The sequence below is a fragment of the Bison bison genome, unplaced genomic scaffold (genome assembly GCF_000754665.1).
Source record: "Bison bison bison isolate TAMUID 2011002044 unplaced genomic scaffold, Bison_UMD1.0 scf7180017864038, whole genome shotgun sequence".
Taxonomy (NCBI): domain Eukaryota; kingdom Metazoa; phylum Chordata; class Mammalia; order Artiodactyla; family Bovidae; genus Bison; species Bison bison.
In genome coordinates, this window is record NW_011494610.1 from 3,882,998 (window position 1) to 3,909,568 (window position 26,571).

Here is a 26,571-nt window from a genome sequence, read left to right on the forward strand (position 1 = left end):
TCAATTTAAATATAACTTTCTTGATCCCAGAAGTTCAACTATGTGGACAGTGGTTACGCTTGACAGGGTGATTTGTTACAGCACAACTTGTATATTTCAAATGGACAAAAAAATTAGTATCATTTACAGTATCTTAAGATAAACTGCCTTTGAATGGGAGCTTTCTTTCCAGTACTTTGAGGTCTACAAGACGAATCTAGAAAATTTACTACTGTGGAAAATGAAGACTGTTTAAATCGAATGGGGGCAGGGGAGGGCCTGTGGTTTTTCTTTTTGATTAATTGCTGTAACACTGTCCTTCAGGCGGCTGAGGGAGTTTCATATTTTCTTTAGACATCATTAGGCGCCGAAGCTCTTGCAGGACAACCTTGATGCTATACGAATTCTGCCATTTTGCTAGCACCGATGTGGCTCTTGGGTCCACCTACAGAGAGACAAAGACAAAACAAATCACTGTCAGGCTCCCAAGCAAAAGGACGCTGTGCGCCGGGGCTAAGCTACGCAGAAAGTGAGTGAGAAGCGTGTTTAGGTGGAACACGCTGATCACCCAGCAGGATCTGACATGAGGATGCCCACAGGATTCCCTCCCTCCCCTTAGTCTGCTTTTCCCTTGTTGGGTCCCAAACCCTCACGGTCTGGAAGGAGGAAATTATGGATAAGTAAAAGCCGCTCTTACAGACGAGGCACCGACACCTGGTGAGACTCAACTGGCTGTGAAACGACGGCCTCGCCTGCTGGGCCACCGCTCAGGGCCTGTCCTCCCCACTCTGTGCCCAGGTGGCGGCCACCGCTCAGGGCCTGTCCTCCTCACTCCATGCCCAGGTGGCGGGCAATGCTCAGGGCCTGTCCTCCCTACTCTGTGCCCAGGTGGCGGGTGATGCTCAGGGCCTGTCCTCCCCTACTTTGTGCCCATGTGGCGGCCACCGCTCAGGGCAGTAGGGAGAGCAAGGCAATGGCGGCCCGGACCGGGGCTCTGCAGACCAGGGCCTGCCCAAGCCATGCCCCCCCAAGTCAATGCAGCGCTCCCTGGAGAAATGCCTCCAAATGGGAACTTCTCCTGGGTTCAGGACATCAGGTGGGCCTCAGAGGTAACACTGACCACAGCAACAGGCTCAGCTCTTCTCAGCTTCCATTCCAGTCTTCTGAATACCTCAAAACAGAGGGTTTAGGAGCTCCTGTGATGCTAGCATGCAAGCACCCTCTAAGGCTCCTGCTCTCCCCTGGCCAGGACAGCGGCCTCAGAGGCTCGAGAGCCTTCAGCGCAGCAGGGGGGAGTCTGCCGCCCCTGCTCCGCTTTTACAGCATTTACTGGTGTGTCCCCATCAGTGCCTGCTTACGGCAAATAAGACTGGTCTTCATTCATGGCAGTGAAAACAGTGGCAAAAATAAGAAAGCAAGGCCATTACCCGGAAAAAGTATTATATGCCTGCGGTGCACAAATAAGGCCCGTGGAGAGAAGCGTGGCCTTGGGGGCGGTCTTTCCCCTCTGCACCTCTACCTCTCGGGGCTGTAGCAGGGAGGCTGAAGGCGCGCGCGTTTCAAAGTGACCGGCACAGGCTGAGTGGTAACAGCCCAGGGCAAACGCCGCACAAGCTGTGCTTAAACACAACTGGGAAACAGGCCCTCACTCCAAACAGCACGTGTGCGTCCTGCAGCACGTCGTCATCCAAGAATCAAGGAACAAACGGAATCAGGCCCCGAGTGCCCCTGCCGTTCGAGCACAAAGAATTTTGGGGAACCCCAGGGGACAAGGAGGGGCAGCAGAAACAACTTACCACTCCATTAGAACTATTAACTCCATTCATATTAATTTTTGTTACAAATCTTACAAAGGGGGGTGCTTCTGGGTATTTAGGTCCACATTCTATTTTAAGGCTGTATATTCGGTTTTCATAAATTGTCTGGAAAAAAAAAAAGAAGGTATAGCCATGTCAGGTAATTACAAAGAATTAAAAAAATGCACAACTTCTGAAACCCCATTTATTCCCCATTTATTCCTGCTGCAGAGCTGGTGTGTCTACTGCCACCATACAGAGTCTGCTCGCGGTTTGGTAAGTTAGTCGTGATCGGTCCCTGCACTAGCGCCCATGAATCTTGGCTTTGGGGGAATATAAAGAAGCCAGGAAATTTAAGCTAGGGTCACTGAAGTCTTAAGCTGGTATCATTAGGCGCAATCAGATGGACTTGCTTTTACGTTCATGTGTCTACACCCTGGGAAACGAAGTGTAAGAGGCATCCTTCATTCTGGGAAGTCATACCGATGTCTACTCACGAAGGGACCATCAGCCGAGGCACTAAACACCGCCACGTACAGAGTAAACAACAGGCAACTCTAGAGAACTTTGAACTCAAGCACAAGGTCGGGTGGGCACAGACACAAGGGTCGCCTCCCACTCCTCAGCACCGGGGTCGCGCTCTGGGAAGGGATCTCAGCCACGGGCACTCCGTCCCTGCTGCCTTTAGGACCACCCAAGATGCCTGGCATCGAGGAGGTGGCGGGGGGCCGAGGACGCCAGACCTGCCCAGGAGAAACGGTCCTTCTCCGAGCGCCAACCGAGCCTCCGCTGAGAAACACCGACGAGTCCCACCTCAGGGCAGGGAACGGCTCCCTGACACTTCCGCCCGCTGAGCGGCGGAGCGCGCCCCCTTCTCCAGGCGGTTCTTTCTGCCTAGAGCGCTGACCCCCACCCGAAGCACCTCAGCCTCTGAGACCCAGTTCAAGCACCGTGTGAAACAGAAGGCTGCTCACGATTTTCTCATGTGAAGCTGCGTCATCATCACCTGCGTGTCTGAAGACCATACCAAAGCGTGGCTGACACCTCCCGGTCGGACCGGCCCCCGTGGGGGAGACCGGCCTCCTGCGGGGCCCTCACCCGCGCCCCGTGCCCACTGCACCCCGTGCTGCACAAGAAACGGCTCCTGTGTGAACAGTGACATCTAGCGGCCTTTGCGGGGAGCACATTAAGAAAAGTGATTTAAAGGCTTGAAAACATTCCGTCTAAAATAGTGGCCCGTCCCTAGCTTAAAAACTGGAACATATATTTTAAGATTCAGAAGGCATAATATTCCCATATAAGATTTTCACATCCACTTCACAGCGACCCCAACCTGTAACAAAAGCTCAACTCAGGATTTCCCCCTACCTGCCTTCTTCCCTGGTAAGCAGGAGCACCATCCTGCAGTTACAGCAAGAGGGCAGCCAGCCGTTGACTCCCTTTCCCTCACTTCTTATCCCCAGCATCAGGCATCTGTAACTGTTCAAACGCTGCAGTTACATGACAGGTGCGCTCAGCGTACAAGATGGGCATACGCTGTCAGAATAAAGGCTGGGGCCTCTAAACGGGAGGCAGGGTACAGCCTGAGAGGATCTCCATGACGGAGGCCACCAACAGGCAGTAATGTACAGGAGGAGGAGTGGGAGGAGACATGTCAAACTATTGCTCACAGTGAATCTGGGCATGAAGGTGGGGATTTGAAAATTAGGGAAAAGCTTGGGAAAAAAGACACCACACTAGGTATTTTAACAAAGAATTTAATACAGGAAATCGGTTAAACAGGTACCACTGGACTGAAAAGTTTTAAAAGAGGAACCTGAACACACACAGAGGTGAGGACTGCAGGGAGCAGATACTACCTTTGTGTTAGTTCAGGGTTATTGCCTTTTTTACCCCTGAAGGCTGGGGGACAAGGGAAGAAAGCTGTAGCTGATCCGATCTAGAGGCTCGGAGGAAGAGGGCTCCAGAGTTGAACCCAGGTCTCTGAGGAGGGGCTGCTGTGAGGCTGATGCAGGGGGTGCCCCCAAAAGCTGGAGGAACCCCCAAAACCTGGAGGCCGGGACCCACGGCTGATGCCAGGATGAAGGGCAATCACCAGAGTGGCACAGACAGAGCAGAGGCAAGCAGGAAGGAACAAGGCTTCCTCCCTGCCCTTCAGGCTCTCCGCTGTGTCCTCCCCTGGCGCCTGACAGGAAGCCAGCTGACAGAGGAAGCATGGAGTTCACAGATGCCAGTGCCAGGATCCAGAGCAGAGCAGGGAAGGTGGGTTTAGCGCTCACTACCCAGCACCTGCCCAGCCCACTCCGGATCAGGCAAGACAGACTTCCTCTGCACAAGAACTCTGTTCCCGTCAGTCAGGGAACAGATCCTCTGACGGCAGCATTAATTATTCATTTCTTGAATTCAATCACAGTACTACCTGAATATTGTACAGCTGAAGACTTAACTTGCTGTGTTGACTGCACAATTGCAATAAAAAATAAAAAGGCAAAAGGAGGCCCTCTTTCCTTTCCCTTTGCTTTCTGTTCCCATCAGGGTCACTCTAGCCCAAGGCCCCCGTCTTGGCAGTGAGAGCTGTCTCCGGGCTAAGCCTCTGGCCTTTCGGGGCTCGTCCAACCAGCTCTGTGGGCCCCACAGGGACCAACAGAGGGTGCCTGTCCTCCAAGTGATAGGTTTCAGTGGTCCTAGCGTCCCCTGACTCAGCCTTCCAGACCCAGGCTGTGGTTATTTTTTAGTGTTATCTGTGTTCCCCTGCTGCTGCTGCTAAGTTACTTCAGTCGTGTCTGACTGTGTGACCCCAGAGACAGCAGCCCACCAGGCTCCCCTGTCCCCAGGATTCTCCAGGCAAGAACACTGGAGTGGGTTGCCATTTCCTTCTCCAATGCATGAAAGTGAAAAGTGAAAGTGAAGTCGCTCAGTTGTGTCTGACCCCTAGCAACCCCATGGACTGCAGCCCACCAGGCCCCTCCGTCCATGGGACTTCCCAGGCTAGAGCACTGGAGTGGGGTGCCATTGTCTTCTCTGTGTGTTCCCCTAGTAGGCTTTGTTTCAGCCCAACACCTATTTGATCAATTTCTATATTAAATTATCTGTTGAAATATTTAGTATGGTTTCTCTTTTCCTGACTGACACAAAGAATTAAATGGTACAAAGTGAACTGCTTAATCTGTATTGTTTGAAAAACTCTATGAGAATATATTCACGTATCAGACAGGTAGCTGAAAGCTTTTCAGGAGGAGACAGGTCAATATATACTGATATGGAAAGATGTCCACAGTCTGTTAAGGTAAAAAAAAAAAAAAAAAGCTGCAAAACATTAAGCACAGCAAGGTCTCATTTTTATTAAAATGGTTATGTATTTAGGTTTGTGTACCCACAGTAAATGCCAGTAGAAACACACCACACACCACATGATCAGTTTTTATTCTGTGGAGAGTATGATGAAACGGGGAATGGATCACTGCCCTTTTACTTCACACACTCCTGTAATTCTGTTTGTTCCTAATTATGCGCAGTCTACTTTTAGATAAGTATGTGAGTGAACACACAGCTAGGCTCTGACCCACCCATAAAAACACCATCACGGAGAACTCCAGAGGTGTAACGGTGCTGCTCAACCAGGGCAACCCCCGTCCCTGTCCCACTCCCGAAGTGGCGGGAAGCAGGCTGCCCCTGAGGATGTTTATGGCTGTCCCAACCCCGGGGACGCTGCTAACACCCGCTAGTGGCAGGACAGCTCCAAAACGAAGAACCACCCGCCCAACGCGTCAGCAGTGCCAAGGCCGAGAGACTCCGCTCTGTAACCCGGCTACCATTACACCCCACGGGCAGAGCCGAAATCCTCTACATGCAATGCTGTGGACAGATACGTTTGCCGAATTTTTCAAGGGGCACTTGGACAGGAAGCTTTGCTTTTAGGTTTGGAAGATTTGCTTTACAAAAAGAAAAAATATATATACATATCTATTTTCAAATAGCTAACACACTCACATGATTAAAGCTCACTCAAAGAGTACAAAAAGGTATTGGGAATAAGTCTCCCTTCCCGCCCCGGCCCTAGCGAGTGATTCCTTTTGAAGAACACAACCACCGACGTGGGCCTCTTCTCTGTTTTCCAAGGTGTTCTCAGCACACGGAAGCACAAGCGTGTCCAGCTCCTCCGCCTCCCTCTCCCAGCCCGACCCCAAGTGCCAGCACGTTCTGGGTGCTTTGTACCTTTTTCCACTTAAGTGTCATGGAGATCACTCCATTTCAGCACACACAAATCTGTCTCATTCCTTTGAAAAGCTAAACAGTACATACTACGGTCTACTGAAAGACACTCAGGCAGTTTCCAGTATTTCGCCAGTACTGAAAATAAGGCATGAGATAATTTTGTACATACAGGATTTGGGGCAATACATTCAAGAAAAGAGGAGTAAATTGCCAGTAGGACTGCTGCATCATTCGGTACATGCTTTCTAAATACTGGTGGAGGATTCTGTTGAGTAACACAACAAAAATGTAACAGGGAGAGGAGTTCCTCAGTGTTCTATTCAGACGCTTTAATCGTGAGGCTGACACTCCAGTTGCACAGCATACACCTTGTACATTAACCACAAAATAGATTGGTCACAGGAAGCGCCTAGAAGCAGGTAGTTCCTTTATGTCTTTGCTTTTAACCTTAAGGAACAGAAAGTGTACGAGTAAAAAGACACGATAATAAGAATTGGTAAAGATGCAGAGAAACACACCCCGCATGCGCTGCTGGCAGGATGTGAGACGTGCAGCTGCTTTGGAAAACAGTTTGGCAGTTGCTTAAAATGTAAACAAAGTTACCATGTGATCTAACAATCCCACTCCTACGTATATACGTAAGAGAAGTGAAAACATCTGTCCCCATAAGAGCCTATACACAAATATTCATAGCAGTATTATTCGTAATAGGAAAAGGTGAAAAAAATTCAAATGTCCACCAATTAATGGATAAACAAAACATGGTATATCCATTAAAAAAGAATATTATTCAGCCATAAAAAGGAAAAAGCTACCGGTAAGTGCTATAACATGGATGAACCTTGAGAACACCATGATAAGTAAAAGCCAGTCACAAAAGGCCACATATTGATCCCAATTACATGAAATGTCAGAATTGGCAAACTCAGAGAGACAGAAAATCAGTGACTGTCAAGGGCGAGGAACGCGAGGGCAGAGGGCAGAATGGGAGCGCCTGCCGAAGGGCATGGAGTTTCTCTCTTGGGTAATGAACATGCCCTCAAGTTAATGTGTTGCACAGTGCTGAATATATGATTAAAAAAACCCACTGAACTGAACACTTTAAAAGTAATTCTACGGTAAGTGAGTTCTCCATTGTGAATTATGTCTCAATTAAAAACAAAGAAACGATGGAGAGGATATATGGGAAGTACCTTGCATACTGCAGCTACTCACTAACAGCTTCCTCTGCAAAGAGGCCAGTTGAAATTCAGGGTACTCTAAAGTGTCTTAGGTGGAATAGGCTATTTTTACAGAACGGAGCGTTCATTTGTTCATGTGTTTGAGTGGCTCCGCGGCACCGCTGAGTGTGCTCACTCACCACACCCAGTCGTGGTGTAATTTAGGGTAGTCACTGTTGTACGCTGGTTCATCCTCACTACGCTCAAGTCTGAAAATCGGTCTGTTGATTAACAAATCTATTGAACAACTACCTCATTCTGAGTCATTTCCAGGTGTTCTGGAGAGTAAAGAGGAGGGAAGAATAGTTTTCATCTTCAAAAAACCTAAAGCATTTTTAAGAAGAGATGAAACGCAGTGAAGGAAACCATCACTATACTAAGGGCTCTCAGAGACAGCAAGAAATGATCTGTGTGAAGACAAAAGCCTTCTGCATCAGGTTTTCCCCAGTACTTAATGAGATTCAGAAAATCCTGATTTTCACAGATTTAAAAAAAAAAGATCAAGAAATGAGTAAATACAGATTGCACATTTTTTAACCACCCCCACCCCCCCCACAAACAAAGCTACAGGGTCACAAAAATGACTCAGAAAAGTACATGGCAAAGCCAGTCATTTGCCCTGAGCACCTATGACAATCCAAGATGAACAACAGCTGGTCCTGACACTGAGTGAGCCCCACACGCTTCCTTTCTCAGCCAGGGCCAGAGCCCCCGTGTCTTTCTACCTCCCAGAACTAGTGCAGAGCCTTGCACAAGGTGAGCAGAACGACTGACCACCCTCAAGCACAAGCAGACACAGGAGAGGGCTGCTGCTGCTGCTAAGTCGCTCAGTCGTGTCCGACTCTGTGTGACCCCGTAGACAGCAGCCCACCAGGCTCCTGCATCCATGGGATTCTCCAGGCAAGAGTACTGGAGTGGGCTGCCATTGCCTTCTCCAGGAAAGGGCCTGCTATGCTCAAAATCTCCTACAGCTTGTCTGAAACGAGTGTCACATTACTGGAGTCTATCTCTTCACTTCCACATCAAATTATTACTTAACACTAGATAATTTTATAATGGGAACAGCTGAAAACTCAAAACATAAATAGGAAGGAGACAATATAGGCTAGTAGTTAGGAATACAAGCTCTGGAGTGAGACCTGGTTTGGGAATTCTCAGCTAAGTGACTCTGTGCAGACTTCTCCAAGTTGGCTTCTGTAAAATGGAACGCAACTACACAACAAGAGCATCCTAACAACGGGCTCTTGTGAGAATTAAATGATGTTTCTGGGGAGTTGACTTCATGCCATAAAAAAAGGTTAGCTGGCATTACGAAGACTGGGAACTCTTGCTAATTACACAGCTTAAGAGAGGTCACATTCCTCATCCCCATTGTCTCTGTCTTCTTTGCAAAGGTCTCTGGGCTCAACAGTGCCCGAACAGACCAGAGCAGACCACGAAGGCAATGACCCTTTGCTGAGTGGCCCAACGAACCAGGACACAGATACGTGACAGGACTGGGAAACGATGAATAAAAACCACAACCCAGGAGGCTCTCCACAGTCTAGACCCTGCCTTCAGGAATGCCGGCTGTATCTGGAACCTTGTTATTTGATAAGCCCAAGAGTTTGTTCTAAACTACATCTAACAGTACAATTACCTCAAGCCTCACTGCCTACATCGTCACGTAAATTCACACTAAGAGTCTGAACAGATTTTTGCTTACCATTTAGAGGGATTAAACAGCATCAGAGGAGGTTCAAATATATAAACTGAAACTGGTCAAAAAAGAATAGCCACATTTCAGAAACTACACCATTGGTGAGCTTTTCCCGTGATAAGGTAACAGTTTTAAAGGAGGCACAGTGCATGTAAGACATTGACATTTATAGCCGTAGCTCGACGCTTACTCTTGGAGGCCCAATTATCATCCCTGTCCATCTTGTAAGTGTCATGTCTTCGTCATCTTCTAGACCCCAGCTAACTGTGCCATCTCCTACTCCTTTCTGGCCTTCTTCGAGTTCTTCCAACAGTCGGAAATTGCGAGGGACTTTTACTCCTAAAATAAATGGAAAGAGATTCAAGATACTAGCAACTCCAGGGGAACTTGTAAGCCTAGAGCTAGTCGCTCATTACCTCTACCTGACAATAAAGATGCTTACATGCAAAACACTGCTGTAAGTTGCCGCGCCTCAAGCTTGCTGCTCGCGAAGCTACCTGTATCGACGAGCACACCAGAAGGAGGGGCGCTGGCGACTAAACCACGGCTGGGTGACAGAACCTAGAGTACCCCGCCCCCGTCCCTGGAGCGCTGACAGACGTCACAAAGGCTTTACAAGTAGAAATGCTAATTTGCGCCCCTGAGTTTGACATGAAAAACATAAATAAAGTGTTAATAAAAGTGCCTTGGAAGAACAGAGGGTATTTCTTTTGTTTTATTCTTGTTCTACATCTCTAAGGGTGTGCTCCTTTGCTGGAATGACTCTTAAAACTACCTTAGAAGGAACAGGTGCCCTACTCCGAGCATGTAACAAGTGTCCCCTTCATCAACTCAAGAGTCAAGTGAAGGCAGCACGGATGAAAGTTTTCAAATATTTAAGTCACAGTTTCTCGTGAAAAAGCTAAAGGAGGGTAGCCGGTTCTCTGCTTTACCTGTTTCTAAAATTCCCCAAGCCTGGCAAGCAGCTCAGGGAAGCAGGCACACAAACACCTCTCCAGGTTCATGCCACTGTGCCCGAGTTCAGGCTGAGGCGCGCACTGCTTCTGGGTGTCTTCCAGAACAGAGTCCAGGTACCAGGGCCAGCTGGGGATGCTGCTCTCCCAACCAGGCCTGTCCACCTGTCCCCCACCTCCCCTGGCACTCAGACTATTTCCTCCAGGAAAAACTCGGGATCCAGGCAAGTTACCAGCTTTCTTTACTGAGCCCCCAAGGCCAGACTCTCAGAGCCAAGCAGCACTTCACAGATGACTGTGAAGAAAGACCCACTTGGAGGGACTCAAAGCTGTGGGAGGTGTTTCCAGTGTATTTTAGTATTTTCCAAAGTGCAGAACCCGCTACTACTAATTTGACTGGAATAAATATCTGAGGACATCAGATACTTTTCCAGGCACCAGGAAATAAGCTGTGAACAACACAAAAATGCCTGCCCTCATGGAGCTTACATCCTAGATGGAAATACATGTAAATTATTAATATGACAGATGGCGGTGCTCTGGAGCAGAGAGTACTGATGGGGGAAGTTACAATTTTAAATAGGGAGCATGATTTATTGGTGGCTGAAGGGAGAGTCTTCCAGGCAGGGGCAAAGGTCCTGAAGCACAACCTTGCCCAGAGTGCCAAAGAACAGCAAAGATACCAATTTAGCTGAAACCAAGTCAGTGAGATGGAAGATTAGTAGGAAATCAGGGGCTCCAACTGTGAAAGAAAACACTGGAGTTGTGAGCAGGAGTGATGCGGTCCCTCTGGCTGCTGTATGAAGAGCGCAGTGAGGGGAGCCAGGGCAGAGACAGGAGGCTGTGGCAGTGATTCGCAGGTGACAGCTGCGACGGTGGTGAGAAGTCTCGCTATTTCAGAGGTCTGAGTGGTGAGACGTGCTGGCAGGCTGCCTACGAAGTGTGACAAAGCAGCGTCTATGGCCCCCAAGCTTTTTGAAGATGGTACATGAATGGATAGTTCACTCTCTAGTCATGTATTTATTTTTGAGAATAACCTATTTAGGGCAGGTAATATTATACTAATTTTTCATTTATGACAATGATAAAATTTTCCTTTTAAAAATAAATATAAGCTAGAGAGTCATCTGACTGAAGAAAAATATTAAACAGCACAGATGGTACTTGAAACTTAACAGAAAAATCCTGAAAGCATTCCTGAATGGTCCATTTGGAAAACACTAGCATTTTTCACCCAAAGACTAGCCAACTGGATTATTCAGCTACACTGAATAATTAAGTCTCCTCCAGCAAACACAAAACTGAAGGAGGTTTTTGATATTATAAGCAAGAAGGCAGACAATACAATGCCTTTTGTTTAGAAAGAGTTAAATCATTAACAATCCTAACTACTTCGGCCCAGGGAGAAAAATCACTGTGCCTCACCACTGCTATTGCTCCTGGTTAATTTATAACCCCGCACTAATACAAATGAATATCCCTACAGCACAGAGTTGTACTGATAGGAAGACTGGTAAATATCTGAGGTACCTGTTCCCAGATGGGGTGATGGGCTGAATTGTGTCCCTTCAAATTCATACACAGAGCCCTAACTCCTGGCATCTCAGAATGTGCCCATGTCTGCAAACAGCCTTCAAGAAGGTGATTAAGCTGAAATGAGGCCACGAGGGTGGGCCCTAGTTCAGTCTGCCTGGTGTCCTTATTAGAAGAGGAAACCCAGGTGCCCAACAGGCATGCACACCTGTACAGAGTAAAGACCACACGAGGACCCAGTGAGAAAGCAACCACCTGCAAGTCAAAGAAATCAAACCCGCTGACACCTTGATCCTGGACTTCCAGCCTCCAGAATTTTGAATTTCCATTGTTCTAGCAACCCAGTCTATGGCACTCTGTTCTGGCAGCCCTCGCAAACTAATATAGACGCTAAGTGACGTCTTAAGAAATTTGGAAAGGAGACCAGATGGTGACAGTGATTATCTCTCGGTGCAAGAATTATGGGTGACTCCAACCCCCTTTCTATATTCTATGATTTAAAAAAAACAAACCAAAACCACGATTGTGGTATTTGATCAAGAAAACACTTAGGAACCATGTCAACCAAAGCACACTTGCGATCCACTTTGCCTCGCACGCCTCCCCCAGGTGAGTCACACGGGTCATGCTCCCTCACGTTCTCCAAGCCTTTCGTTACCTGGCACCTGGTTGAAGTAAGGACTGAGGATTTCCTGAGAGGGGGAATCTCACCTAATGGTATTCCCTAAGAGACTAACTCTCTAAGTGGTCTGTGTTTTTTAGTGTTACCAAACCGTGTTCAAATGATCAACAGCAAAGTCCAGTAGCTGCCATGGCTAAGACCTTCATCACTGAATGAAGTTATACATGTGACCTCTATTTCAACTTACTCTCTTTGGCAAGATAAAAAAAATGGGCGTTTTTTTTTTTTTGGGGGGGGGGGGGGAGCTGCGCCAGTTTGCAGGACCTTAGAGACTGAAGCCAAGGAAGGTCCCAGAAAGCACTAAGTCTTAACCCCTGGAGCGCGAGGAAATTCCAAAAAAATTGTGCTATTTTTTTGGTGTCAGATCTTTAAAGTCAGGTTGGATTAATTACTTCAGGTGTAACTGTTCCTCCTGTAAACTTTAGCAAAGAATATCCTTATGGCTGTAAATGTTCCCTCTTCATCTAACAACCAGGTCTAATTAGGAAATCCTTTTTGTAAAAAAACTTTTTTGGCTACACCTCTTTGCATGTGGGATCCTAGCTCCCAACCAGGGACTGAACCCGAGCCCCCTGTGGGGGAAGCAGAGTCTTAACTGCTGGACCGCCAGGGAGGTCCCCTGATTAGGAAATCTTCATCCAAATATCACAAGCTCGTTGCTATTAGTTTCAAAGCAGGTAGTGAATTTGACATTCAATTACTTAAAGCGCGCAAAGCCCACATACACAACTGAACAACAACAAAAAAACGAGGAAGTTAAATTTGTTTTAGGTTAGCATTTGGAACAGTAACTGAGCACCACAGAGGACAGTCAGCTTTTGTTACTTCCATACTGACTTTATAGGGTGATTCAGTTTGAGTCAATTATGAAACAGGCATTAAAACAGCTTAATAAATGACAAACTTTGGATTGGCCAGTATCTACTAGGCAGTCTAGAAATAGTCCAAGCAGGAGCTGGAATATACATATAAATATCAGAATAACTGTAATATATACTGATTAATTACAGTAAGCATTTATTCTATCTGAATAGCAGTTCTCAGCTTTTTTGGTCTCAAGACCCTTTTATACTCTTAGAAATTACTGAAGATTTCAAAGAGTCTTTGTTTATGTGGGTTATAGCTATTGTTATTTATCAAATTAGACAATTAAAGCTGAGAAATTGTAAAAATATTTGACTTAATAACTAACCACAACAAACCACTGTGAGTTTAGATAAATAACAGACACCTATATTTTCCAAAGAGCGAAAATAAATTGCTCAGAAGAGTGGCATGGCTTTGCAAATTTCTTTAACATGTCTGGCTCAAAACAACAGGAAGTGTTAAGAACTGACGTGAACTGGAGAATACATGTCCTGTCTAAAGGGGACAGTCACTCCTTTGCTCTGGCCAAGTGTCTGTGGTTCAGATTCTGCTTATGTGCCACCATTCTGCAACATCTGAGGTCACCTAATTGTTCTCAAAAACCCCTTTGAACCTTAACACCCGAGGTTTAGCTCAGAGGGTATTTTAAACCCTCTAAGGGTAAGAGTAAAGACTGATAAAGGCTGCAATCTGGCATCAGGCAGTTATGCACTCAGTTAACCTTTATTTAGCTAAATCTTGAAGAATTTAAGTCCACAAAGTGGACAGCTTTTTAAGAGGGCTGTTACTTTTTATTTTTTAGTTAATTTTCCCTAAGCCATAAACTTATTTTCACTCAAAAACTGATTAAAAGCCTGGGGAAGAACAGCCAGCAGAAATCAGGAACTGAAAAAACATACAAGTATGCAGCGATTCATTTAGCTTTTTCTGATATTTAGAGAGAAGTGGCTGATGAGTACCTGGTTAGCTGATACACTGAACTCTAAGAGGCAGGAGGAAAAGGGGATGACAGAAGATGAGGTGGTTGGATGGCATCACTGACTCAATGGACATGAGTCTGAGTAAACTCTGGGAGTTGGTGATCGACAGGGAGGCCTGGCATGCTGCAGTCCATGGGGTCGCAAAGAGTTGGACACGACTGCGCGACTAAACTGAACTGATCTAGTAAAGAACCGTCTAGGGTTCCATGTTCCATGTGTCTAAAACTGAGCTCACTCCACGTTCACAAGCAAAATCCACACATTTTAGGACTGCAATTTTGAAAGTTGGTGAGGCTTTTTAACTGTTTCTCAACATTCCCCTACCCATAAACTTGTCAGTAATATATATGTACACACACTTTTCAGTACAATAATTACCACTCATTCTACACTATGCTAGACCTTACAAGGGCTATGAAAGAAATAAAAAACAGGAGCCTCCCAATCAGAGTATGAAGTCTCACTATGGAAACAAGACACACACACGAAGTCCAATAAAACAAAACTATTAAAACATATAAGAGAAATATAATCATAAGACAATGTTTTTTTTAACCTTTGAGAAGGTCATAGACCCCTCGGAATATGATGAACCCTAAAGAGGTGGGGCTGCGTTTCTAAGAGGGACTGGACTTTATCCTGAAGGTAATTAGTGGGGAGCTGCAAAAGGCTCTGAGCAGGGCAAGAGATAAGGCCAATCTCCCAGGTAATGTTCAGGATGTGCTGAAGGATTAGAGGCCAGGTTAGGGACGTGTTACTCTGAACATCTCAGGATATAAAGGCAGAAGCATCTGCTTGGAGCAAATACCCTGGCAACAGAACAGGCTATTGAGCAACTTACAGGCTGAGGCGGGTGGGACGTTAAAAGATTTAAGGTAGCACAGATTAATTTGTATGACTGTGGTGGTGGTTCTCATTTTTATAAGGAGATATTAAAACAATTGGCCTTTACATGGTAGCCTTTAGATGAATATTTGTTGACAATTAAAAAAAATGAGCAAAGAATAAAAAGGTATGTACAGTCTATTTTGTAAAAGATAAACACAAAGTCAACCCATGCTTCCCTACATGTCTCCCCGACCCAGGGATCGAGCCCGTGTCTCCTGCGTCTCCTGCAATGAAGGCAGGTTCTTTTCCTCTGAGCCATTGGGGAAGCCCCTTATACGTGTGTACTCACATAAATTATCTTTCGATGCCATGGAAAGTGAAAAAAATTAAAGTGTTAGTCACTCAGTCTTGTCTGACTCTTTGCAAATCCATGGACTGTGGCTTGCCAAGCTCCTCTGTCCGTGGAATTCTCCAGGCAAGCATACTGGAGTAGGTTGCCATTTCCTACTCCAGGGGATCTTCCTGACCCAGGGATCGAACCTGGGTCTCCTGCAATGGGGGCAGATTCTTTACCATCTGGGCCATCATGGAAGCCATGGAAGTAGAATCACAAATCTAAGGATATCTGGTTGACCACTCTATTTTGAAAAGGCTGGTCAGAGTAATGGCGAAGTTACCTCCCACAAGCAAGAATCAGATCGTAACTTTAGAGAAAACTCTACAATCTCTCAGCAGAGAGCATGGCCCTAGGCTCCAGTCTACACTCGGCCACTTTCTAGCAATCTAGCTGAGGGACCGTGCAAGTTACCTTGAGCCTCAGCACATCAGGGGTCCTGATACTCCGGCTTCTACGGGAGGTGAGGAAGAATCAACGAGCTAAAACCTATGAAGCACTTGGTGTTATACCAGGCACAGAGACTGAATCACCTTCATAGGCACACCATCATAGTATAAAAAACCCTCACGTGATCCCATATCCCCTTCTAGCTACTGGCTCATTTCTTTGCTCTTTTTTAGCAAATAAACCTCAAGAGAGCTGTCTTGACTCCTTGTCTGCAATTTTTAACCTGACCTGCACCTACTCCACTCAAGGTTCTCTAGTGAGTCACTCACCCAAACTGCTCCCAGCAGTGATGGACGCTCAGGCCCCACCTCCCAATCCGGAGTGCCAGTGGCGTGGGGGCTCTGCCCCCAGCTGCTCCTGTGACTCCTCCCTAAGCCTCGGGCTCTCTCCGCAGCCTCATGCACTGAGGCGCCACTCGCCCTGGCCTCCCACCGCTGGCTGCCAGGCTCAGCGCACAGCTCACTGGCCGCAGCCTCGTGCACTGAGAAGCTGCTCGCCCTGGCCTCCCACCGCTGGCTGCCAGGCCTCAGCGCACAGCTCACTGGCCGCAGCCTTTTCTGTCTACTTGACTCCCCAAGTGATCTTACCCAAACCAAGGGCGCTAATGACTCTCCAAGAAGAGGGGGCGAGAATACACAGAAGAATTACAAAAAAGAGCTTCACGACCCAGATAATCATGATGGTGTGATCACTCACCTAGAGCCAGACATCCTGGACTGTGAGGTCGAGTGGGCCTTAGGAAGCATCACTACGAACAAAGCTGGTGGAGGTGATGGAATTCCAGTTGAGCTATTCCAAATCCTGAAAGACGATGCTGTGAAAGTGCTGCACTCAATATGCCAGCAAATTTGGAAAACTCAGCAGTGGCCACAGGACTGGAAAAGGTCAGTGTTCATTCCGATCCCAAAGAAAGGCAATGCCAAAGAATGCTCAAACTACCACACAATTGCACTCATCTCACACGCTAGTAAAGTAATGCTCAAAATTCTCCAAGCCAGGCTTCAGCAATACATGAACCATGAACTTCCAGATGTCCAAGCTGGTTTTAGAAAAGGCAGAAGAACCAGAGATCAAATTGCCAACATCTGCTGGATCATGGAAAAAGGAAGAAAGTTCCAGAAAAACATCTATTTCTGCTTTCTTGACTATGCCAAAGCCTTTGACTGTGTGGATCACAATAAACTGTGGAAAATCCTAAAAGAGATGGGCATACCAGACCACCTGATCTGCCTCTTGAGAAATCTGTATGCAGGTCAGGAAGCAACAATTAGAACTGGACATGGAACAACAGACTGGTTCCAAACAGGAAAAGGAGTACATCAAAGCTGTATATTGTCACCCTGCTTCTTTAACTTATATGCAGAGTACATCATGAGAAACGCTGGGCTGGAAGAAGCACAAGCTGGAATCAAGATTGCCGGGAGAAATATCAATAACCTCAGTTATGCAGATGACACCACCCTTATGGCAGAAAGTGAAGAAGAACTAAAGAGCCTCTTGATGAAAGTGAAAGAGGAGAGTGAAAAAGTTGGCTTAAAGCTCAACATTCAGAAAACTAAGATCATGGCATCAGGTTCCATCACTTCATGGCAGATAGATGGGGAAACAGTGCAAACAGTGGCTGACTTTATTTTTCTGGGCTCCAAAATCACTGCAGATGGTGACTGCAGCCATGAAATTAAGATTCCTTCCTTGGAAGGAAAGTTATGACCAACCTAGACAGCACATCAAAAGGCAGAGACATTACTTTGCCAACAAAGGTCCGTCTACTCAAGGCTATGGTTTTTCCAGTGGTTATGTATGGATGTGAGAGTTGGACTGTGAAGAAAACTGAGTGCTAAAGAACTGATGCTTTTGAACTGTGGTGTTGGAGAAGACTCTTGAGAGTCCCTTGGACTGCAAGGAGATCCAACCAGTTCATTCTAAAGGAGATCAGTCCTGGGTATTCATTGGAAGGACTGATGTTGGAGCTGAAACTCCAATACTTTGGCCACCTGATGCAAAGAGCTGACTCACTGGAAAAGACCCTGATGCTGGGAAAGATTGAGGGGACGACAGAGGATGAGATGGTTGGATGGCATCATCGACTCAATTGGACATGGGTTTGGGTGCTCTCCAAGAGTTGGTGATGGACAGGGAGGCCTGGCGTGCTGTAGTTGATGGGGTCATAAAAAGTTGGACATGACTGAGCGACTGAACTGAATTTATATTTCTAATTAACTGCCTGCTAGCCATCTCCATTTAGATGCCTAACAGGCCTCTCCAACTTAATTCCAAAAAAACTCCCTTGCACTCCTCAAAAAACAAAAACTACCCACCCCTCGATTTCAGTGTATGGTACAGATTTCCCAGACTAGAAACCCTGGAGTTACAGTAAGAAATCTTTCCCTTATACCCCATATTTAACCCATTTCCCAATATATCCCCAACACAACCATCTTCACCGTCCGGACCACAAGCACTGCAGCGCGAGCCGCCTCAGCCCCGACTGCTTTCTGTCTACTGACCATTCTCCACAGCGAGCCCTTTAAGGGTAACTTAGATGCCACGGCCCCCCTCTCACCACCCTCCCCCGGCTGCCCCTTCCTACTAGCCCCAAACTCCTGGGCTCACCCACAGAGCCCCGCCGACTTCCCCAACATCATTTCCTGCCTCCCTTCGCTCGCTGCTCACCCTCCTCCTCCAGCTACACCGGCCTCCCTAAGCTTTCTGAACAGGCCATCTGATGTTGCTTTTGCACTTGATGCTCACTCACCCCAGAATTCTCTGTCCCAGAGCTGGGCATGGTGGCGGGCTCCCTTCTTCATCCGAAGTCTAACTTCCCATTCCCTTATCACGCTTTATTTTCCTTCACAGCACCATTACCACTTGACATTTAAACGTACAGTATTTGTTTCCACTTCATTAGCTGTTTATTGTCTGTCTCCCATCTGAACATAAATTCCCTGAGAGTAAAACTTCTATTTTGTTCCCTACTGAATTTCCAATACGTCAGAGTGCTCTGCCAAAGCATGTACTCCAATGCCTGCGGAATGAATCAACGGGTGGCTGGGTGTTAGCTACGGATGTTGTTTGAGAATGAACAATGCTCAGTGTCACAAAATTCTAACTCTGGTTTATTTCTGGAAACACGGCAGGGAAACATTCACAGCACTATTAAAAGGAGTCTAATATTATAAAGATCATCCAAGGGACTAATACGGATTTTAAATCACCCACGAAGGTTATATGTTAAATTTTGAATGTGAGGATATGAAGAAGAAACACCAATCTTCAACGAGGAGCTGGACAGTCTCTTAGAGCCTCCCGTCCCCCACCCAGTGGTCCTTCACACAATGACTGCGCTGTACCTTTTCTTTTTCTTTAAATTTCATTTTCTTTCTTTTTTATTGTCTGACTCACTCTCACAGCTTCTCAAGCTAAGAGCTGTGACTCATTCCACCCCGCGTCCCCAGGATCTGGTATGCTCCCTGGCATGCAATGGTGCTCAATTAATGCTTCCTGACTCAAGAAAAGCCAGCGCCTCTTCCTCTCCTATCACAGCCTCTAATATGGTCTGCTGTGGCCAAAATACTCAATACTGATACTATATAAGTGAGACACCAAAGGTTCTTTATTTTGAGGTAATTAAAATTCAGTAAGTAGTTTTATTTTTTAATGAAGTGTGATCAAGACTTTTAGAGAACCCCTTTTTTTTTAAAGAGGGAAAACTGTTTCTCCCCCCAGACCACACAAGTCAAGGATTCTTCATTACAAATTGAACTTTGCTTCATTAAATATATATGAAAGCATGTTACTGATATTTCAAACCATTTAGAAACTGCTTACAAAGTTAATACACCAATATTCTCTACAAAGCAAGAGCATTTAGCTCTGAATGGCCTGACCACACCCTTCTTCTAGAACCTCAGGGGCTACTCCAGGGATAAAAATCCAAATACTTGTCAGAGATCCTACAGACCCTGTGAGTGTATCAGTCGCAGGGGGACTTCATCCCATCCCAACAGGAGAGAGTAGTTTCAAAATCATGATATGTTACTTTAAACAAAAGACCTCAGTGAATATATTAAAAATTAAATCCATATATGTCAAAACCCAGAAGTATTAACAGGTTAGAAAAACTCAGTAACACTCTAACATATTTTCTTCCTCTGGCACTCAATCCACTGAATTAACCTAAATTTTAAGATTCCTAAAATTTCTAAAATTTCCTAAAATTTCACCTAAAAGGCAGCTGAAGAAACAGCTTCAAGAGACAATACCTTTACAAGAGTATGTAAAAATGGACTCTTGTTAATCTTAATAAACTGTAACTATTCAAAGGTTAACTATGAAAATGTTAAGATAACTTTATCAAGGTGCTAAAAAAACACAGCAACCCAAGATTTATAAAAAGAAAGCATTTGTTACTGTTACTTCAGAATTCTTCTTTCCAGAAGGATTTTTCCTGGATCTGTGTCAGTATTAAAAGTCAGCCAGTTATTCTCTTGGCTAAATATAAACTGAAAAGTCAGCAGCTGCAGGATATCACTAAGAAAAGATGACAACCAGGTTAAAGCATGAATAATTGACAGGGTTTTACATCATGTCCTAGTAAAACATTTAATGCAGTAATGTGGAACATAGAACATATTAAAATATTTGTGGTACAAAAAGAATTTTGAAGCCCTTTAAAACGTCTTTTTGGGAAAATCACTGCTACAAAGTGGCAGGTATCTCAGCAGGTCAACCCTGGAAAACCCTGGCCTGGCTTGGGTCTTGATTTAAAATGGCAGCGCCTCACAGGTCTCTCTGGAAAGAAAGCTACTAGCTGAACCTGACTTGGGTGCCCATTCAGGGAAGACAGTGACCTGAGCCAAGAGTTTGGTGGTGCCACCATCTGGGAAAATAACGATGCCTGGAAGGTGAAGCACCTGGATTAAACACTCCTGACATAAAGTGAGGGGGCAGGGAACTTTTATTTCGGAGCAACCAGCAAGTCAATCTGGGTGCCTACTCAGGGCCTGTCCAGAGAGGGATATTTCTTCTCTTCTTCTCTACAGCAATGATTCTCCACGTATGGTCCCCAGACCTGCGGCCTTCACATCACCTGCGAACCCACCAGAAGTGTGAATTCTCAGGCCAGACACAAGAACACTAAACTACAGCACAGAATTATCCAATTGAAAACTGAGGGTACAGCCCAGCAACCTAACAAGCCCTCCAGGTGATTCTAATGTGTTCCAGTTTGAGAATCGGAGAAGGCGATGGCACCCCACTCCAGTACTCTTGCCTGGTAAATCCCATGGACAGAGGAGCTTTGGTAGGCTGCAGTCCATGGGGTCGCTAGGAGTCGGATACGACTGAGCAATTTCACTTTCACTTTCACGCACTGGAGAAGGAAATGGCAACCCACTCCAGTGTTCTTGCCTGGAGAATCCCAGGGATCGGGGAGCCTGGTGGGCTGCCGTCTCTGGGGTCGCACAGAGTCGGACACGACTGAAGCGACTTAGCAGCATCTAGGGGAAGAAACATCCCCCCTTTTATCATCCTTATGTCCAGACGATGCAACAACAGCTGGTGACAAAATGCAAGGCCCCACGTTTCTCTGCTGCGAGGGTGACGAAGGCCAAAGATTGTATTTTCTCTGAAAGGGGTGGAGACAAAGAATAAGGTGTGGTAAGTGTCTCAGGACATTAGGGAAGGAGAGGACAGAGTTAATGCTATTCTAAAGTCCCTCTGTAAATACCAACTAATCAGGGCAAGAGCTTTCCTTTTTGAAAGGTTGAACAGGCATTTTCGCTCTGTCCTCCCGGATTAGTTCACTGTGACACTCAGTGTCTGCTATTTGCCAGGGACCATACGAGTGCTAGGGACATAGCAAAAAGCAAGGCAGAACCCTGTCCTACTGGAGAGGCCCAGAAAATATGCTTAGAAAAAACACTCCCAAACAAACAGAACACCCTGAGAAACCTTCAGACAAGGTTCAGCACTTTAGAAGAGAACAGAACAGAGCTGTGATGAGTGAGAAGACCAGGCTGAAAAGGGTGGGAAGGACGGCCTTTCTGGAGAGCCGAGACCTGAAGGCGGAGAAGCAGGCAGTCGTCACGTGCAGGCCAAGCTGCCCAAAGTGGAAGGGCGGGAGCAGAGGTGCTGTGTCACAAGAGGCCACGGCAGGCAAGCCCAAGACCACGGCGGGCCTTGAGCCCGTGGGAGAGAGACAGATTCTATTCTAAGCGCAGCACGAAGGGCTTTCTGCTGGGAGTGGCAGTTTCTGTTTTCTCGTCTGTGAGAAGTCATTCTACTTCCTCTATAGCGAATGGATTGGAAAAAGGCATGACTGTAAGCAGGAGGTCTTTGCTGTCTTCTAGGCGAAAGAAAGGTGGTTCTGGTAGGAACCACTGTCTCGGTGGCAATAATGCCAAGAGAGAGGAGGAGGATTTGGCATCTATTCTGGGATTACACCTATGGATTTGCACAGGGTCAAAGTGACAATGAAGAAAGAACCCTACTTGGTGTTATTATTATCCACCCGTGAAGGGACCAATCTGCCAAGGCAGGAATGTCGACAGACCTGCCAACGGCTGAAGGAACTCGAGATGCCCAGCTGGAGAACAGGCAACGGGAGCTGGAAAAATGCTGCCGTGGCCAAAGCGCATGCCCTGGAGCAGAGCTGTCCCAGTTCTGCACCCCGGATCCCCCGCCCTGGCTCTGGGCTTCAGGCAAGTCATTTCTTCTCTCTGGGCCTCAGTTTCCTCATCTTCACAACAGATACCTGCTTCAAAGGGTTACTGTCAGAAACAAGATGATGTATTTAATATAGCATCTAGCACATAGATAGCCCTAGAAGTGCCATTTAAAAAGAAGTCTGAAAGGCCTGCATGTACCTGAAGACCAGGACTGACAGATTCTGTACAGGACATCACGAAGCCCGGAGCCCAGAGAGCGCGAGTTACTGCGTGTGCACTGTAAGCAAGGGCAAGCAGCGGCCCTCGCTCTCATCAGACAGCACACAGCCCAGGACGGGATAAGAGGTGGTCAGGGATGCTGCGAAGAGCTCCTGCTACAGGTCGCACTAATTTCTTATTAAAGCCCATTCTCACCAAGACTAAACACGCCAAGACCAAGGAAGAGCACATGGCCAAATCCACGCCTTTCCATTTCCTTCCGAAGGCGCTGGAGTAAGCTGGGAAAGGAACTGGAGTCAAAACCCCCGGCTCTAATCTTGAGTGTCACCACGCCTTGGCCAGCCACCAATGTCCCTCGGGAATGCCACGGGGCCAACACCTCCCCTGGAGAGCACACGAGTCGTGGAGAGTTAAATGAGATGATATAGCAGGTAAGTATAGCGTGAGGAAACCTCTAAAGCACTATATGCAATGTAAAAGTAATGGTTTTAACATCTCTCCGTCACCCAATGCGCTGCTCTGTGCTTCCCTGGGGACTTTTAGAATTAGAGACTTGAGCGAGGGCGAGGGAAAGAGAATCTAGTGGGGGGAAGAGGGTGGTTTTAAAGTTCTGTGAAGGGGAAAATCGTGACCATCACACCCTGGCAGTCCCTAAGAGGAACCACAGGTTGTTCTGGCCCAACACAGCGTTTCCTTCCATCACTGGGGCAGACTGGTACGTCTTCAGCTGAGCACCACGTGACGCTGTCTTGAAAGCAGAATCCCTGTCGTAGAAAAGGCACCTACCTACAACCAGCAGAAGAAGATGCTCACACAGTGAGACACACGGGAAGGAGACCAGCTAAGAGACTACAGGTTCTCATCTGCCAGCTCCAGCTTGCTGGGGAACACTCTTGAACGGAACGGAAGGCGGTAACCTCCACCGCCCATGTGGTGACATGTTCATAAGAGGGCTGTATGAGCTGCTCCAACACATGTGGGTTTAAAGTGTAACGGGCTTACTCTTCTGGCACTACGTTTTTGGCTAACTGTCAGGGTAGCCTGAGGGATGCTGGGTTAGAGGAAAGACCTGGCTGCCAAGGGTTACTCTCTGAGGCCCTGCAATCTTGGTCAAGGCAGGAGGAAATAACCTGTTCTAACACGAGCATCCTGAGGATTCCGGTGGGTTTTTCACAGTTCCACTCTCTAAGATCTACGCAGAAATCACACGCTGCAGAAGTAAAAGAGGTAGAAAGGTGTTGTCATCAACTGCTGAAAGCAGTGACCACAGAAAACTAAGTTCAGCCCTGACAGGAACTCAAAGGCGTCACAGCTGTTTCCTGGGACCCAGGGACCCAGATTCATCAAGAAGCTTATTCTAAAGCTGCCTAAGGAAGGCCTCGGGGCCGCTCACCACACCTGAAAGACTTCTCAGGGTTAGAAAGCAGAGGGCCCTGTACACTTATTTTAGTTCAACCCAGCAGTCTGCCCCAAGTCGTAGCAGTATGATCTTTCTGCTTCCCACTTTAGCACTCGACACTCCTCTCACTGCCTGGGAGTAGAGGTCAGATCTTGTCATTCCGCTCTTTTTAAGACCCTCATTCATGCGCTCACCAAATATTTACTGAATGCCTACTTCAGACCAGGTGCTTGTTCAGTGGCATCCTTTCACACTGAATAAAATCCAGAGCCCTCTCTCTCTAACCCATCTCTTTAACAAGCCTCCCTTGCACACTGAGGTCTTCGGTTCTTTCAATCTGCCAAGTGGATTCCTGCTACAAGGCCTTTCCACTCACTGTCCCCCAGCCCCAGCCTGTGACACACACCGCCAGCTCCTTCCATCATCTGCTTCAGTTCAAATACCTGCTCCTGGAGAAGCCTTCCCTGACCACCTCTCCAGACAGCACCATATCACACAACTTCCTTCATAGCGTTTACTGCTATCTGAAATCTTACTATGTATTCCTTTCATGGGCTTCTCCTTGACTAGACTAGAAGCTCTTCGAGGACAGGGGCTACGTCCACCTTGTTCACTCTCCATAAAGGGGCACAGTAAATTCTTAACAAGTATCTGTTGAACACACAAAGGAGTTCTGGGAAGCCCAGTTCCAGGGCATCTCAAAACCTGCTCCCTGTTACCTAAACCATGCCAAGTGCTCTTGTACGCCACCAGGCAGCAGCTGACCATGTTTCATCTGATGACTACAGCATTTATGAAGCACTCTTCAACTGGCAGGATCTCAAGAAGTTGGAATTAAGTAGCTGTTGAATCTGATTATAGATAGCCAATCTCCAGTCACTGCCAAGGAGCTGAGCGGCAATACCACCGTAAGGACAGGGGCTACGGGCACAGCCGTGTGAACGGCCTCCCCGGTCCACAGCAACCTGGCCGGGTGTTACTCCACTGAGAGAAGCCTCACGGCAGTCTGGCCTAACTCAGCCCCTCTCTTCTGAGAATGTCTGTGGCAGTCTCTTGGTAAATGAATTGACTCAGCACTGTTCCAGCTGAATCCAAATCCAAGAAAGGGAGGTACGGTTTCCTCTATCCTTCAGGAAGACCCCATGGCTTTCAGTGTAAAAGACAGCTTGTGGTAGGTGACTTCGGTCAGACCCCCGACGTCCAACTCCTTCCATGCCCACTCTAGCAACCAGACAAAGAATCCCCTCAGGATACTAGAGGAGTCACATGTGGGAAAGACAGACTCCCTCACCCCGCTCACTTTAGGTCACCAACCTCTCCTAACAGTGCTGCTGCAGCCTTATACAGCTGGAGAACTTCAGTACCCAGCTCGGTGGTCCTGTTCGTTTCCTCCATCAGAGGTCGCCCATGGTCACCTCATTTTTCACTGCCAGACACCTCAGGGGACACCCTGCTCGCCAAAAGGGAGACACTCTGTCACTCCCAAATCCTGCACTTCCAGAATCTGACTGTGTTGCCTCACTGGCCCCTCTGGGGGACCTTCCCCAAACAATCATCACCCTGTCTCCTCCAGAAGGCCACTTGAGTCCATCCCCTGATCCCTAACTGTGAATGTTCACTCTGAAACAGATTTCTTCAGGACCTGATCCTCTGGAGCACCTTAGGGGAGTACAGAGCAGGGAATGCAAAATAAATGCTGCTTCCATTTACCTACCAGAGTCTGGAAGAACTCCCCCTGGCCCAGAGTGCAGCCCCCTCAATCCCTCTTGCATCTAGACTTTCTTCTCTAGCTCCCACCTCATTTATTCCTCTCCCCATGACCATCCAGCCACTGGGGAACTTCTGACCTGAACCCCCATATGTTACCAATACCTGAAAGAGTGGAAGAGACAGTCTCCATATGAGACACTCCTAAGGTATGCCTCCCCTACCCAAATAAAAGAGATGTTTCTCCTCTGAGAAGAACACCTCTGAAACCTGATTTCCAGTCTCACTCACTGCATGGGGCTTCCCTCAGTTGACCCTTCCCCTAACACACACCTCCAGGGCTCCCAACTCATCTGTTCTTCACCCAGGATCTCAAGCTTCCACCGACCGCCCTACTCAGAGCTCGCCTCCTAAAACCTAACATCTATCTTTTCAAATAGGGGCCTGGTAATGATGGGGCCATTGCACTTTCAGCTGCTCCAACCAAATCCCTCTGGAATCTGAGAAATCCCTCTCCCCTTCTCACGTATCCTGTGGAGATGCCCTTAATCCCAGGTCCCCCACCGCAAAAGCTGCCATCCCAAGACGACTCCTTTCTAATAGGCGTAAAAATTTTCTCAGCTAACCCAATCCCCTAAACTTACACGGATCATGCCCTTAACCAACGGGGCATCCTATCAGTCATCCATCAGGATCCTGTTTCCTTCCCTCATTCTTCCTCAGGGGCTTCTCTGAAGTCAAGGCCAAACGGACATCCCCAAGGCTCCTCCCCCCGCTCAGACACCCAGCATCCAATAAAGGCCTTCCATCTCTTTGGGGGCGCCTCCTTGTCCTCTAGGGGACCCCTCGATCTCGTCCAAAGAGCCGCCAGCCCCGACTCCTCCGGAGTGGCCCTGGGCTCCCCCCTCGCCCGCCCCTGCCGTTCTGCAGCGCCTCAGGGCCGGGCCCTTCCTCTCCGCAGGGCCCTCACACCGCCCGGGGG

At 47.2% G+C, this 26,571-nt stretch overlaps 1 protein-coding gene across 3 annotated transcripts; it reads right to left on the reverse strand.

Annotated features, from left to right (window-relative positions):
- Nucleotides 1-71: 71 nt before the first annotated feature.
- LOC104985078 (ubiquitin-conjugating enzyme E2 variant 1) lies at nucleotides 72-26,218 on the reverse strand. Of its 3 annotated transcripts, XM_010835092.1 has the most exons (4): nucleotides 18,352-25,181; nucleotides 9,100-9,248; nucleotides 1,776-1,901; nucleotides 72-424 (listed from the first exon to the last, which is right to left on the reverse strand). In XM_010835092.1, exons 1-4 carry the CDS (start codon nucleotides 18,401-18,403, stop codon nucleotides 278-280), a joined length of 474 nt encoding a protein of 157 aa, XP_010833394.1. In that variant the 5' UTR covers nucleotides 18,404-25,181; the 3' UTR covers nucleotides 72-277. The 3 variants fall into 3 exon arrangements, with proteins under 3 accessions (XP_010833394.1, XP_010833395.1, XP_010833396.1); XM_010835093.1 differs by lacking the exons at nucleotides 9,100-9,248; nucleotides 18,352-25,181 and adding an exon at nucleotides 25,197-26,218; XM_010835094.1 differs by lacking the exons at nucleotides 9,100-9,248; nucleotides 18,352-25,181 and adding an exon at nucleotides 2,750-4,566.
- Nucleotides 26,219-26,571: the final 353 nt, after the last annotated feature.

Excerpts from the sequence above, each read along its gene's own strand:
- LOC104985078 (XM_010835092.1), bottom strand. The coding sequence starts at position 18,403 with ATGAAGAAGGGAGCCCGCCACCATGCCCAGCTCTGGGACAGAGAATTC. Across the intron at positions 9,249-18,351 it reads CTGGGACAGAGAATTCTGGG|GAGTAAAAGTCCCTCGCAAT; the intron begins GTGAGTGAGCAT and ends CATTTATTTTAG. Across the intron at positions 1,902-9,099 it reads TGATAATTGGGCCTCCAAGA|ACAATTTATGAAAACCGAAT; the intron begins GTAAGCGTCGAG and ends TTTTTTTTCCAG.